Source organism: Strongylocentrotus purpuratus, unplaced genomic scaffold, assembly GCF_000002235.5.
Source record: "Strongylocentrotus purpuratus isolate Spur 01 unplaced genomic scaffold, Spur_5.0 spur5_scaffold_1, whole genome shotgun sequence".
Classification (NCBI taxonomy): Eukaryota; Metazoa; Echinodermata; class Echinoidea; order Camarodonta; family Strongylocentrotidae; genus Strongylocentrotus; species Strongylocentrotus purpuratus.
In genome coordinates, this window is record NW_022145594.1 from 42871819 (window position 1) to 42888739 (window position 16921).

Here is a 16921-nt window from a genome sequence, read left to right on the forward strand (position 1 = left end):
GTATTTAAATGGCATACAATTGGCACAGAATATGGCCATGCGTGTGTGATAACATTTTCCCCATTTAAAATAAGTTTAAAGGCACTGTTCGTATGTCTACAGGTATTATATAAGCATAATCTGTTTGAGTATTCAGTATCAACATTTGTGTATGACCTGCAGAAAGGACATTTACCACATTCGTCAATGTATTACGTTGATTTAATGAATCACAAGTATAGAACAAGAGGGAGAAAACATTTAATGCTACGATTACATAAATGTATTACGACACATGGCACTTTTTCAATTTCTTTCATTGGAGCAAAGCTGTGGAATAATTTGCCCATAAGTATAAGAGAAGAAAACTCAAGATCATCATTTCGTAAACATCACAGAATTAAACTCTTAAGCAGAGATGAATCATAAGGATCAAATAATATGATATTAATTCAAAATAAATGTTTATGCTTAATTCTTGATTGAGAATACATATACTTTAATATGACTTTGCATACCGTTCTAGAAAGTCGGAGAACCAATCCCGACTAGCACTCGTGCTAACTTTTGGTTCTCTCTTTAACAACATTTCGAGTTTTAAAGTTTAAAATATCCTTTATTTGCATCTCTTATACACTATCGGAACTCTGTGAATTTCAATGATAGCTACACTTCTATATATCTTTAAGGAATTCAACCAAATCTCTACGTGTAATTAAGTTATAGCTAATTAACAGGTTTGATATGACATGATATATGATTGATTTTGTATATATGGTTCAACCGTGGATATTTTCTTTTTCTTTGTAACTCATGCATGAATATTTCTAAGACACCAACTGTTTAATTGTTGTTACTTTGTTACCCACTTGAATACATTTGTAACATTAGTGTTATGTTGTTAATAAATTCAAATTCAATTCAAATGTTAAGGTTAATTTGTAGCGCGCCTCAAATACTATGTTTCTAGGCGCCATAATAATCCTCTGAATCGATCTTTCAGGAGTGGTTGTTCATCGTTAGGCCGTGACGCGGTCAATAATCTGCTTCATGAAGTCCATCTGTGGAGCCAGATTGGATGCTGTAAAAGATATAATGGGAAAGAAAGAAAATAAAAGAGGATGGTAAGATGGTAAGATTAAGAAGAAGATGAAGAGGAAGAGAAGAAGAAGAAAAAAAAAAGGAGGAAGAAGAAGAAGAAGATTCAAGTGAGGATAGAAAGAGGATAGATGGAGGGAGTGCGAATAGTAACACTGTCATAAGGTATCAATATCAATATCCAACCATTACACATTATATATTCATTAGAAATTCATAGATCAATAAAGATTAAACAAATGAAGTGTTCCAGATTATATTTTCACTGAATAGCTGGATTTATTTCTAGTTGTCAATGATCGCAAAATATAATCCTTCAATCGCTGAATTATAAATGTACTTCAATGTTTCATCGTTTTAAAAGTATGAATCACGATACTATTTTGAGAGAAAAACATGAAATTGCTATTTTTCAAATTGTTTATCGTGTAGCCGTTCATCGTAAAAGTAAATCACACGAAAAACGGAAACCATATAGCCAGTAAACGACGAAAGTGCATATCTTTGTTCAACTTCTTTTCAGTATCGTATAACATAATATTATTTTGGATCTTACCGTAGGAGATTGAAGCATAGCCCCACCTGTATGAAGATAATACAATGAGAAGACATGGGGTTAATAAGAGTTTCATGGGCGAGAGAGACAGAGAGAGAGCGAGAAAGAGGAGATAGAGAGAGAGGGGGTAGGAATATGTAGGAGTGTGTGTGTATGTGTGTGTGTGTGTGTGTGTGTGTGTGTGTGAGAGAAAGAGAGAAGGAGAGAGAGAAAGAGGGGAAGAAAGGGGAGGTGGGAGTGAAAGAGGCCAAAGGGAGGGAAGTAAGATATAAGGGAGTAAAGAGAGGAGAATGCAGATAAAAGGGAGTGTAATAACGAAATGGGGGTGGGACAGATATATAGGAGAGTAGTGGAAGAGGTGAAGGCCGAGCGAGAGAGAGAGAGAGAGAGAGTGATCGTGAGAGACTAAGAGAGGGAAAGGAGGGGAGAGAGAGAGAGAGAGAGAGAGAGAGAGGGGAAGGGGAGAGGGAATGAAAGAGGGAAAATGGAGGTAAGAAAGATATAGGAAGTGTAACAAAGAGATGGAGTGGGAGAGAGATATAGGAGAGTACGTAGAGGAAGAGGCGAAGGTCGATCGAGAGAGAGAGAGAGAGAGAGAAAGAGATAGAGAGAGAGAGGGGAGAGAGAAAGAGAGAATAAGAGAAGGAAAGGGAAGGAGAGAGAGAGAAAAAGAGAGGGAGGGGGTAACAAAAGGAGAGAAGGAAAGAATGAGAAAGAGGAGGACGGGGTAAAAGAGAGATAAAGGAGTAAATGAGGAGGAGAGGAAGATAAGGAAGCATAAGATAGAGGGGAATAAAAGAACAAAAAGATGGGGGTGAGAGGGAGAGAAATAAACAGATAGTGCGTGTATGTTCGCGTGGGTGTGCGTGAGTGTGCACCCATATAGGTGTGTAGGTGAGGAGGTATATATGCCCTGCGAAGCTAGGAATGGTTGAGTGAAAACAGGCATAATCAATTTAATGGCATTTACGTGTCAAAGAATCGAAGGTATATAGTTTAATGCATTTGTTATTCTAGATGTAAAACATAATGTTGGAAGAAGCCTGAAATACCAATTTCTATACTTTGAACTTTCACCTTCTCTTACAGATTTGTTTTAAACTGAGAACAGACGATAAACAAGTAATATTTGCAAAATCATGTTATTACTTATGGTATAGAAAGTGATCTTACCAATCCCAGCAGCCATTTCGATTTCCGCCCATCGGTTTCGCAATGGTTTGTGGGTAGATGACGATGATGTCATTCAGTTCAGCCACTTCGTTGTATCCAGAAAGTGTGGTATATTGATCACCAATCTCCTCACTAAAATATTTGTTTGAAAGAAGAGTGATTTGGACGTGAAACAAATTGTGACACAGAGGCTTCACTAATATTTTTAAAACTGAATTTTTCGATCTTTGGCCTTCGTCAGTTATTTTATTGGCTCTTCATTCATCATGATCATGCATGTCGGTAGTATATCCATGGTTTTATAAACTTTTCATAGTTTACCGTTTATCAGTGATTTTAGGGAGAGATTTTGAGGACAGTCAAACATCAATTTGTTTTCTTATTAAAGCTCATTATTCCTCATTTTTATGTATACACATGGGTATATAACTTTACCTTAAAATTTCACTGTACCTCAAGATAATTTTTATAACATTGAACTTGGTATGCGCAGTTTCCTTAGGCTTACAATGAAAAATGTCATTAAATCGAACAAAAATGACATTAGCTGCCGTTCTATTTAAGATACTGCTACAGTACACAATCCAAGTAAATAAGTAGTGTGTTTTGGAATGATTAGGAATGCCGTTATACTTACTATTGCTGCAGACACCCATGTAGTGCTATGTGTACCCGACAGTCTGGAAAAAGAAACATGACAATAAAAAAAGGGAATAGAAGCAGTAATCACATTCTCGAAATAAATGGGCAGAAATACTTGATGAAGTATGTGCCCGACGAAGATGACGGAAATCAATGCCCAGTTCTATAGGGCCCCGTCTTATAAAGAGTTGAGATGGATCCGAATCAATTGCAAGTCTTTTAATCGATCGCAAGTTTGAAGTCTCCTATCTTGTATATACATAGTTGCGATTAACATCAATCGCAAATAACTGTTTATAAGGCGGGCCAGGTAAATAAATAACTATGAAAATTACTATCACTCTTTTAAACGAAAATAAGAAGATATTACGGCGTTTAGATGGGATACTAGTCTTCCAAGTTGTCGAACATATATCATGTATATTAAGTACCATCATGATGAGTTGTTTACTCATTTCGTGTTGTCATAATATACTGTAGGCATATCTATTAAACCCAATTAATACTTCTACATACTAGTAGGATGACAGAGAGATTATTACAACTACTAGTATATATATCAAATAAAAAGAGATTAACTTAAACTAACGCAAAGAGCCTTATAAACGAGGCAATTCATTCACAAGTAAAGCCTTGTTCAGAAATGACGCCGCGAAACCGCGGCGTTTTTTTTTAATGATGACGATAAGTATAATTCGCTACACATTTCACAGAGCTTTGTGTAAACATGCAGGACCTTTGTTGCCCGCAGTTGCCGTTAATTTAAACTTAAAAATACCCGCGGCCGCTTTTTTGCGGCGGTTTACCACGTCATATCTGTGATTGAATGAGTGAATTCTGTCCCTTATCTCAATGTGCAAATTAAAAGCTAGATCCGCCCCTAGCGTAGTCACTTACGAGACCCATCGTCAATGCAACCAGTGGGCACGTAAATATAGCCGGTATTAGCAACACTCTCCTTTGCTGCGTTTCCATTTGGGAAAAACTCCGTTTGGTCAAATTCCAAAAGCTGAAAAGAAAGGTTAATACTGTGTGATATGCATTTAGTAAGTCTATTCTACTTCTATGTTTAACATGTGACTTTTGATTTATTGATAACTTATACAGCCCGTGTTTTACTTCTAATTTTTGACTCTCCAAAATCATTTAAATTACGTTCGAAAGAGTTCACGAACATCAAATACTTACTTATGATCATTTTTATCATTATCATGCTGTTAATATTGTCATCATTACTATTATTATCATTATTATTATAACTATTATCAAACAAGGCCCTCTTGTAAAATGTTTGATTCAAATACTAACGCGATTACCCTAGTTAAATAATAAGATATACACAGAGAAATGAAATTGCGTTACGATACTTACAACTCCATCTTGACGGGTATTTGCTGTTGGCCTCTGGTGAAATATCATTCAGAAGAAGAAGAAGAAGAAGATAAAAATAAAAAAAAATAATCAGATAAATGAGATGATTGATATAAACGTATATGACAGCAGGGGGCATGGGAATGGTGGAAATAAACATTTAAATAGAAAATGCATCCTTGTTCCATGCATTAGTGGATGTATTGTAGTAACCAAATTTTTGAGCTTATAACAATATTAACTGAGCAAGTGGGTAAGTGGGAAAGTGCTCGAAAAGAATGTTAGAGAGTTGAAGATTAACAATTGATAGATGACAACTTTGAAATTAATATGTTTCTTATTCTCTTTGAATTTTACTTAGTCATTAATTTATGTAACACAAAAAAATATTCTGCTTTTGTTAGAATTAATGTATTTTTAATGTCGAATTCCCTCGGGTCAGAGTGAACCTCACCTTTAATAAACCTTCTTGAATGATAATATCAGTTATTTTACTGCAATTCATGTTTTGTTTTAAATACAGGACGTACTTCGAGCCCTGCATGGTCCCTTAACATGATTCAACATTTCATAGGCCAGTGCACGTTGTATGTTTTATGAACCTCTGCCTTGTGCAACTGAGTGTGAAATAAAGTTCTGAATTGAATTGAATTGAATATCTGAAGAGATCATCGGATTTTACTTAACGGTTGATTCTCCTATATTTCCTGAGCGAAAAAAGTTGCTAATTTTCACCCTGGACTTCACCATTAACATACCTTCTAATTTGTAATGACAGTTAGCTTGTACTGCAATTCATGTTAGAAAACGGGGGGACGTACCTCGAGCCCGGGTCCGTAGAAGTGGTTCAACATCTCATAGGCTGCGTTGTAGCCACAGTTGTTGATATACGGCTCCCCTTTATGACCACATGCGTTACCATGCACATCGTGAACCTGTGATTATTAATAATAATAATAATACATAAGATTTATAAGGCGCCAAATCCACTTGACAATCAAATGCCCAAGGCGCAGCGTGTGCAAAAGATGAAATACATGATCCATATATGTATAAAAGTGCAATAGGAAAGGTACAGTCATGAAGGTAATGGTAATCAAATAATCAATTATAAGCTAAATTAAACAGATATTTCTTAAGATTTTTTTTTAATCACTTCAGCAGAACTGATATTCTTAATCCATTGAGGGAGAGTATTCCATAATGAAGGCCCAGTATGAGCGAAGGTTCGCTCCCCCCATTTGATTTAACCCTAGGAGTAACAAGTAAGCCAGAGTTTTGAGAACGTAGCTGTCTAGAGGGAAAGTAAAGCTTGATCAAGCCGATGTGTACTACGGAGCAGAGCCATGCATACAGTGAAATAACAGCAAAATAATCTTGAAAACAACACGTTCTTCTAAGGGCAACCAATGGAGTGATTTGAGGACTGGTGTGATGTGACTGTACTTGTTGGACAGGGTCACATAAGAACTTTTACCATCGAGGAGTAAATGTCTATGTTATCTTTTATCAAGCCATAATTCAAAGAGTGATCATTCAATACATACAGCAGTCCTGTTTATAATTAGGTATGATGTCATGTGACTTGTAACCAAATAAATATCTTCAATTACCACGGTATATCCATGCGTAAGTTACAAGTCATCAGGAATGTGATACTTCTCAAAAAAGAAAATATTAAAAGCATGCAAGTATGTCATACCATAGAATGTTCAGCAGGCACGGTATACTCGGTAAGGAAGTTGTTATTGTCTGTTATGAAATGTCGATAGTATTCCTCCGCAGCTCTAGACACCTCTGTTAATACACAGAAACATATTTTAATCGTAATTTCATAGTGTTATTTTTTAAACACTGTATACATATACAATAGGCTTGCGGGTGCACCATGTGAGAGAGAGAGGGAGGATTGAGGAGTCATGAAAAGGACTCTGACTCGGTAATCTTTCTTGGGGGTGTGTAGTCCTGAAAAGGACTGTTTGCTTTTAGTGGTCTTGTATGAGGCCCTGTTTTGGGGGTAAAAATTATAATAATAATTTTTTTTTTTCAAATTCAAATTAACCAAACCTGTGAGATATCATTGTCGTTATTACATTAATCAAAATTATAGTGCAACAATGTGTAATTTTGAAAAATATGAAAATTAACTTACACGAAAAAGTAAAAAATAATCCGTATATCCAGAGACTTTTCGCAGTATACTAGAAATAAATGTGGACTTTTTTGTAACAAATATAACAAATAAAAATTGAATTACAATAAAAGGACAATTTTCACAACATATACCTTGGACGACGACAGAATCCCTCGATCCACCGAATACGTACATCTTGGCATTGGCCATGTTTCCTGGGTCATCAATGGAGTTAAAACCAAGAGCATATGAGGTTGCGAATCCAGCGAGATAATCCACGTTGATATCACCCGTCTCCATACACTGGTTGAGAGCATACATCAGGTTGCCCCGAGCACACCAATAAGGACCTGGAGGTTTGAAAAAAAATGAACCACAAGCAATTATTAACATGACACACATTTTGGAAATTAGACGGGAAAAAACAAACACTCTATGAAAAGAATAGGGAGGGGCAAGGGTGCTTAGTCTAAGAGGATTTCTAATTTGCTTCTCTGTTACCCCCTTTTCTATATTTTCCTCTCCTTCTCCCTTTCTTCTTCTTTTTCTTCCTCTCCTCCTCCTACTCCTCCTTTTTTGTATGTCTGCTCGTTCTTCTTTTCCTATTTTCCCCATTTTCCACACCCAATAGGGAACCTAGCTTCCATGTTACATTACTGGATCCACCCATTCAAAGGCTTACCTTTAGTGACCACACCCACACTCCTAATGGATGGCTACCAAAAGCGACCACACCCATTCAAAAGGCTTACCTCCAATGACCACACCAACACTCCTAATGGATGGCTACCAAAAGCGACCACACCCATTTAAATGGCTTACCTCCAGTGACCACACCCACACCCCTAATGGATGGCTACCAAACGCGACGACACCCATTCAAAAGGCATACCTAATAAAAATCATCATTACACACATAATAAAGACGTGCCCCTTTGGAAACACCCTCTTAGGCCCATAGAGGATTCCCTCTAGCGCATGTATACCATTAACATAGGCTTAAATTAAGTGACCACACCTAGGGAGCCCAACTCCAGCAACTTTCACCATCAAGTAACTTACCTCCAGTGTCAACATCCACCATTGACCACACCTATACTAGAGGCTTGCATGCAGCAACTACACCCATATTACAGGCTTTTCTCCATCGACCACACCCAAAGAGTGGCTTCCCAGCAGCGACCACAAGCATAAAAGATGCGTACCACCAGGGGCGTACGCAGGGGGGGGTTGGGGGGTTGGGTGTTCAAACCCCCCCTTTGGTATTTTTTTTGTGTGTAAACCCCCCTAAAAAAACCTAACCCCCCCCCCCCCCCCCCCTTTGGATTTTTTTTTTTTTTTTTTTTAAATAAAAAAATAAAAAATAAATAAAATATGCCCACGGCTAACCTAAAAAAGGTGACCTTACCCCCCCCCCCAACGAAGAAAAATGTCAAATTTTCAAATTTCGAGACCAAAAAAAAAAAAGTGTCCGCTTACCCCCCCCCCCCCCCCTAATTGATATATTTGATAAATTATTATATCTATCCGGATTGGATAAATATAGATAGTCCCATATACATCTTTCTGTGAACAGTGCTTGTAACTTTATCAAGACTGGGCCAAATTTCTTATCATTTCGATGATTCTAGAACCTTGCAGTACACACCAATACTTATATGCTAGATGATCAACCTGTTCTGATCGATTTCACAACGTCTCTTCCACAATGCAATCGCATGACCAGAACTGGTCTATACCTTTAAAGCCTTACATCCAGCGACCACGCCCACAATAAGCCTTACCTCCAGCGACCACGCCCACTCCCATGATGGAGGCGGAGTAAGCGACGTGCACCTGTACGGCCATGAATCCTCCAGCAGATATCCCACTAACCGACACCTGGTTCCCATCTGCGCCATATTGCTCTGTTTAATGAGAACAAAATATGCTCAAGGTTCAAGGTTCATTTTATTTCTTTCTTTCTTTCACAACATTTTTACATATAATAATAGAACAAAAACGGAATAAGAAAAAACAATTTAAGTGCAATTTTTAAGTCGATATATAATCCAAATGAAAGAAAGTGGAGACCTGAGGATATTGCACGGAGGTTTGGATATTTTTCTATGAAGTTGCATGTTAGGCCTACATATTTATTGACCTGAGATACAATATCAAAACAATTACTATAATTCGAGCTCTTTCAAAGGGTTGGAAGCGATTCGTTAGGGAACAAAATTTTACAATAATTTAATAATCCTACATAATTTTACAATTTGTAGATATCATATTCCTGACAAAATCTACAGATTGAAAGTCAGTTTTGTAAAGCTTATCAAACTATTAATTCAACAATATTTTATCACATAACTTTTAGTTGCATAATTCTACTGAAATTGAGTATACAGTTTACAAAACTGTAGGGAAATGACCGAATATTTTGCAGAGGGTTAAGGGTACGATAGTTTTTCACTCTTATATGGAAATATAAGTGAGAATGCATTTGGACACTTTACATGATTTCTTTCCCAACAAACTTCATTATAGGTACCTATTGTTGTAACTGTTATCATTATTATTACTATTAGTAGTAGCAGTAGTATTATTTTCAGTACTATTATTGGTGTTGCTATTATTATTCTTATTATTATCATTATTCTTATTTATTTATTTGGCAAAGATTAAATCAAGAAATAGTGAAACAAAACAACAGTAAAATTTTGAGTAAATCACATGGATGCTGAAACAGGGAAAAGATTAACTAAGTAACTATAGCCCGAAGTTCTTCTTTTCCAATCTATGTTCTACATATGATAATGGTCACAGCTTGAAAATGCATGGTCCAGACAAAATTACATTTAGTTAAAAATAAATGTGATAATGGCGTAGCCAACAATGATAATTCCACGAGGCAGAGATGAATCTACTGTAGCCCATGACATTTAAATGCTTTTCCTCACCTCGTTTTATGAAATCATTGCTCATATCTTCTCTGAACTTTATGGATAAATCTCTGTTGAGTCTTTAGATTGATCAATACATTTTTGAGAATATGTAAACTTTATCTATCAAGAATAAATCATAATGTGTATATCATATCAAAGAGATAAAAGAAATTTATTTCATCATTATGATATCATTATTTTACCCCCTTTTTTGTTTACACGTATCTATATTACTCTAATTTAGAAAGTGTAAATACTAAATTGAATTGAATTGAATTGAATTTATTTATTCACCACCATTGAAAACATTGAAACAAAAGATAAACGTACAATGACAATGTCAATATAACATAAATGCATGACATGAATTATTAACAATACATGTTCTACAGCGATATACATGTACATTATAACAAAGATAAAGTAAACTTTGCTTCAAGAGTAAAACAATAAATGACTAATTACAATGAGTTTGTGATCGATGGTAAAATAGAGTCAAAAATAGCACATGTGCTAGTCGAGTCTGACTCTCGTTATCTAAAGCCTAAAATAAAGTTAATTTAAAATACATGATGGGTTTCCAAATCTTATAAATAAGATTTGTGTATAATATTAAAATGAGACTGGTTACTATATACAACTATATAGTTACGAGGTTATGATTCGTGGTTTTCACTTAGAGTAATTTTGTAAGTTTTTTACGAAAAGAGGTTCTTGATCTCTCAATTCTTAGATCATTAGGAAGCATATTCCAAAAGTTACTTCCAACAAACGAAACAGAAAACTTTCCTTGGTCTGTTTTGAATAAAGGAAGACGTAATTGTCGACCCGTTTTTTTTGTCTTGTGGAATATTCATGTTGTATCATACTGCAATAATGTTTTAAGGAATGAGGTAATCGTTCATTTATCAAATCAAACACAAAAGTACAAATAGATAATTTATGCAATTTAAAAACATTCAACAATTTGAGGTCATGAAACAGTGCATTAGTATGAGAACGATGTGGCTTGAAAGTTATAGCACGTACAGCCATCTTTTGAGTATAAAATATACAATTCAAGTGTGATTTATAAGTACTACCCCAAACCTCGATGCCATATGTAATATGTGGCTGTATAAGAGCTTTATACAACAGTATCAATATATGTTTAGGGACAAAGTGCCGTAATTTAAAGAGGATACCGACCTTTCTCCGTATACAGTCATTAACAGATTTTATGTGAATTCCATGTAAAATGTCTGTCAATGGTAATGCCAACAAATGTCGCTTCCTCCACTTCTCTTAATTCTGCCCCAGATATTTTTAATCTCCCTTTAAGCACAGCCTTTCTTCTACGACTACTGAAGAACATGAAATTGGTTTTTGACGCATTGATAGTAAGCTTATTTGCAGTGCACCAATTCTGTATTGATTTTAAATTTTCATTTACTTCACACTCATCTATTTGATCTACACCTTTGGGAAAAGTATGAAAAATATTAGAATCATCTGCAAATAGTCTGAAATTGAAATAATTTGTCACAGTTGGCAAGTCATTTATATAGATTAAAAACAGAGTTGGTCCTAAGACAGAACCTTGTGGTACACCGCATTTGATATATCTTCTTTCTGATGATGACTCTTTGTATTTCACAAACTGCATTCTGTCACTAAGATAGCTTTCGAGACATTTCAGTGCATGTCCTCGGATGCCATAATGTGATAGCTTTTTAAATAATATGTTATGGTTTATTGTGTCAAAAGCCTTTTGAAAGTCAAGAAACACACCAAGCGTAACACATCCTTTGTCTATACTTTTCAATACCGTATTCATAAGATTAATTAATGATAATTTAGTACTATACTTTTTCCTAAATCCATACTGATGGTGATATAAAATGTCATGCGTTTCTAGAAAACTGGTCAATCGAGCATTAACTATTTTTTCTAATACTTTACCCAAAATTGGTAAGACAGAAATGGGTCTATAATTCCCTGTTTCATGTTTATTACCTTTCTTAAACAGTGGACTGACTTTAGCAATTTTCATTTGATCAGGGAAATTTCCTGTTTCCAATGAAAGATTGAAGATATGTTTTAATGGTTCAGCCAAAATAGATGCACCATCCTTAATCAGGCGTACTGGAATGTTGTCGTAACCACAAGCTTTCTTCTCGTCTAGAGCCAACATGTGGTCATGAACTTCCTTCATTGTGACCGGTTCCAAAAAGGGATTGCTCAACACTATTATTCAAATAATCTTCAAATAATGTGGGTACATTTGGTATTGCTGATGCTAGATTTGGACCGATGTTTACAAAGAAATCATTAAATTCATTGGCAATTTCAGATTCAGTTGTTAGACTTTATCATTTCCATTAATACGCCTTATAAGTTTTTCTACCTTAGTACCTTTGTTACCTTTATTTCTCCCAGATAGTAATTCATTTATGATGTTCCACGTTTTACTAGTGTTATTGCTGTTCTCAGCTAGCAAACCACTGTAATAATTTCTCTTGGCATTGCGAAGAACAGTCGTTAATACATTTCTGTAGTTCCGAAATTTGTGTACATCACTTACATCAAAATTAGATTTTCTTACTTTTAAAAACAATTTATATTTTTTTCGAACAGACTTCATTATTGATTTGGTTATCCAAGGTTTCTTATAAGCGCGTCCTTTGCAGCTTCTTTTCTCTTTGATTGGTGCATGTTTATTACAAACATTATTAAACAAATTAAGAAAAATGGAATATGCCATGTTAACATCTTCACAGCTATTGATATGTTGCCAGTCTTGCCCAGCAAGATCATCTTTAAAGTTTTGTACATCATAGTTTTTATAACATCTGTAAGTTACAGTTTGTGGATAATGCAGCTGCTTCAAATTACATGGATTTTCTAAAATCATGAACACAGGGTAGTGATCAGAAATATCACATTCTATAACACCCGAGTGATTATCATACTTGTTCATATTAGTGTATATATGGTCTAATAAGGTTACAGACTCACTGGTTACTCTTGTTGGATATTTTATTTTCTGCTCCATTCCTACGCATTTCATCGCTGTTGAAAACCCTTCTGTTGTTCCGTCTGAACCTAATGAATTTATATTAAATCTCCTATTAAAATGGTATTGCGTCTGTCGACTTTAATGTCTTCTAAAACTGTGAGAAGACTTTCTTGAAACTCTTTAACATCTGTATTTGGTTTCCTATATAAAACACCTACCATCACCTTCTGAAATTCTCCATTGTTTATTTCAAACCAGATTGATTCCCAATGCTTCACTGTATAATCTTTCACGACATATTTCAAATTAGAACGAATATAAGCTCCTACCCCTCCTCCTCTTTCTCTACCATCCCGGCACTTTACCTCCAATAAATAACCTTCCATTTCCAAGGTTGATTTTTCTAAAACTCTCCATACTTCTGATAATGCAATTACATCGAATCTGAACTTAACGCAATCTTCATATAACAACTTTAAGGAATCAACATTTTTGTTTAGCGAACGTACATTTACATGGGAGATACTAATTGATTTTTTACCATCAAGTGGCAATGTACTATCAAATGAATTTGGACATAACTTGTAAGAATGTGATACAGTGTTATCAAACATATTATTAGAATATTTGTATCATGAAAAAAAAAGGACATTATGAGGAGACATTACTCCAACAAGCGGAGTCTGAAGTTTTTGTATTCGACATTATCTAAACCCACTGAGAACAAGTCGTCAGGGGTTGAAATTATCTTAAAGGTATCATCATTCATTTTGCAGACGATGTTCCCTGCCTTCGTTGAAACGGATTTCACCTCTGTAGATTTCTTTGCTGCCATTAAGACAGCATAGCGAGTAGAGGTGAGGTCTTCGTTCACAAAAACCTGCCTAAAGGATTCCTTCCCCTTCAAGTGGAAACGCCCCTGGTAGACCTTGTCTCGCTTACGTTGGGCGACAAAGCGCACGACGGTGTCGCGCTTCTTCCCCGCCACCTTCCTTCCGAGGCGATGGCAAGCCGAGATGTCGCTCTCTGCAATGAACATACACGCTTTGTAACTAGAGTAAATACTGAAGTACTTTCTGTTTTATGATTTCTAATGCTCTTGAAGTGCTCATTTTACATACCACGCTGAACGAATTAAATCGAACTTTTTATTGGCCGTTAATTATCAACTATTTGCACAATATTATTATCAATTCGCCACTCCATCTGTCATATTTCACACTTGCTAATCTCATCCCTTTGTATATTTGTTTAAACAAGACAAGATAAGCTTTGTTCAAAGGCCGTCTGTACTAGTTTGGCCAGGGGGGGGGGGGGGGGTTAACCCCTGCAAGGTCACTTGGTAGGTGTCTATCTCATTAAATCAGCTCTCAATTAACATCAGAAAAGAGGATCATGGGGGCCAACGTGCACCGATTAGGCATTATTTGCTATATAGAGGGCGCAAGTAGCTATACGTAGGGGACATTTTGGGCACGTGCCCCCCACCCAATAAAAATAAATTAATCCCAAAACGAATGGCGAATAGGGTAAAAATGAAGGGAGAGAGGAATATGTTGAGAGAGAGAGAGAGAGAGAGAGGGGGGGGGGGGGAGAGAAAGGGGGAGATACATATATATATATATATATATATATATAGAGAGAGAGAGAGAGAGAGAGAGAGAGATACATAGGTAAAGAGATAGAGGGGGAATGGGAGAGATACATAGATAAAGAGAGACAGAGAGATACATAGGTAAAGAGAGAGAGAGAGCGGGAGGGGGAGAGATACATAGATAAAGAGAGACAGAGAGAGACAGAGAGAGACAGAGAGAGAGAGAGAAAGAAGGGGGTAAAAACTTCCATTAATTGAGACAGGTCATGTGTGCCCCATGACACAAGTGCCCCCCCCCCCCCCACGACTGGAATATTTCGCCACTGACAGTGTATAATAACCTTTTCAATAGATTTGACCACTGTGACACGTTCATCAACCGTCACAAAATACATCACGATAACTCAATTTTCAAATATCTCCAATATTTCATATCTAACGATATAAGACTCGTATAGCCTGAAATTTCATTTTCGCATTTGATTGGTATCTTCAACTCTTCCGTATAGGTTTTATTGGTAGAGTTAATGTATGTATTATATAATTTACACCTCCGCTGTCTGATCTCTAGTTTTTAGGTTCTTCCATTTCATATTACAACACGCATATGCATCTTGTCTCGTCCTCACAATTATCATTTTTAATAATTCTTGCCATTCTTCTCCCTTTTATTCTTATATCCAGTATCGGGTATCAAGAAAGAAATGTTACTATTAAAAGCACAAAAAAGTATAAGAAAGATTATTGTTTTCTTCTCTCAAGTATAAGAGAATAGGTAAGTTCAGTTAACAACGCGGTAACAAACCTTTAAACTAAGACCAGTACATCTGAACGTCTTATTCAAGCCGATGACCCTACTAAACTAATTCAAATTCAAATCCGAATTCAAATATATCTATTTCACTCGATGAAAAAGAATGAACATGTACATCATTCAAGTATATAGTCAAATAAAACAAAACAAAACACAACAATACAAAACAAAGTATTTACAATATATAAATGATATAAATACAGTGTAACAAAAATGAATACAAGATAGAGAACAGATCTAGTGAGGACCGGTGTTAAAGATTGAGAATCTTATTTGTGCTGGACCTAACAAGAAGAAGAAAGAAGAAGAGGGGAAAAGATCATTTGAGATAAGTCGTTCTGCCTTTCTAGAAAATTATCAGAAAGAAGCAAACTGGGATCAGACTGAATAAAAGAGATGTCATTATTTTACTAGTTACCATGGTTATTTGAAAAGTTTGGGGTAACATATGCGGTAGTGGGGACATCAAAATAATTAATATTCATAGACTTAGCCGAATTTCCTCTCCTCGAGAAATGAGAAAATATTTTTGATTATTTATCTATATCTTCAATAATAGTAATATTATCGTATCTGAACACTCTACATTATCAGCCATTTCTTCAGGCACATCTTTTTTATTTCTCTAATCTATCACGTTGAGTTTAAAGGTAAAGACCAGTGATGGAAACGTCCCCCTCTCAAAATTGAAATCGAAGCTCATATTACCAATCATGTGAAAGAATATGTTTTGACTAATAGTTATGTGATAATTATGCTGCATTATTGTAGAGCGCTTAGAGACTTCTGACAAAGTAAGTGTTAGGCGCTATATAAGCACTGTAATTATTATTATTATTATTATTATTATTATTATTATTATTATACAAATTTCGCCTACTAATTGATATATTTGGTAAATTATCATATCGACCCGACCTGGATAGATATCGCAAATGCACTTCAACATTGAACATTTGGGTATAAATTATATTTCTGCTTTTTTGAGAATTTAGGTTAAAGTATTGCCCTCTAAACCTTTGAAGGCAATATTTAAATAATATTGAATGGATATTTTGCATTCAAAACCCTTCAACCGCAACTGTACCACTACAGGTCTATATCTTTAACAAAAAAGTTATATTGAGCATAAAGACATCCATAATCTTTCTAAAAATGATTGAACATACCTAGCCCAGGAGCAGCATGGCTTGTTGCAAACAAGATAGTTGAAAGGAGAAGCGGAATAAGTTGGTTAGCCATTATCTCTCGATATTTCTGAGTCCTTCGTAGAACAACCTGTTAGCATAAAGCCCAAAACTCTTCTGATAATATCAATTTATCTCAGCTGGAAAAGGGGCCAGGCCTATGAAACGTTATCTCGTGTTATCTAGTGTAAAATCAGCTTTATTTCAAGTAGGCGAAATGAATGGATGTACTCACTGGCGTACTGATGGTGGGGGTGGGGCAGTTGCCTCCCCCCATAAAATTCAAACATGGTTTATTTCTAATTCGATACCAGTGATTTACAAATGTTGCTGAAATTACATAATTTTCGGAGATGTTCTCTCACTTTTTTTTTGTAAATTATACTTTTGTATGTGTTTGTTGGAAAATGACCGATTCCCAAATTTACAGTCAGTCAAAAAATATGAT

At 35.6% G+C, this 16921-nt stretch overlaps 1 protein-coding gene across 2 annotated transcripts; it reads right to left on the reverse strand.

The window, feature by feature from the left end:
* Window positions 1-185: 185 nt before the first annotated feature.
* Window positions 186-16611, reverse strand: LOC100888362. Of its 2 annotated transcripts, XM_030978266.1 has the most exons (11): window positions 16456-16608; window positions 8738-8860; window positions 7106-7303; window positions 6522-6616; window positions 5641-5754; window positions 4820-4852; window positions 4346-4457; window positions 3444-3486; window positions 2807-2938; window positions 1634-1659; window positions 186-1060 (listed from the first exon to the last, which is right to left on the reverse strand). In XM_030978266.1, exons 1-11 carry the CDS (start codon window positions 16526-16528, stop codon window positions 999-1001), a joined length of 1011 nt encoding a protein of 336 aa, XP_030834126.1. In that variant the 5' UTR covers window positions 16529-16608; the 3' UTR covers window positions 186-998. The 2 variants fall into 2 exon arrangements, with proteins under 2 accessions (XP_030834126.1, XP_030834127.1); XM_030978267.1 differs by lacking the exon at window positions 1634-1659 and having other exon boundaries at window positions 16456-16611.
* Between the last annotated feature and the right edge of the window lie 310 nt (window positions 16612-16921).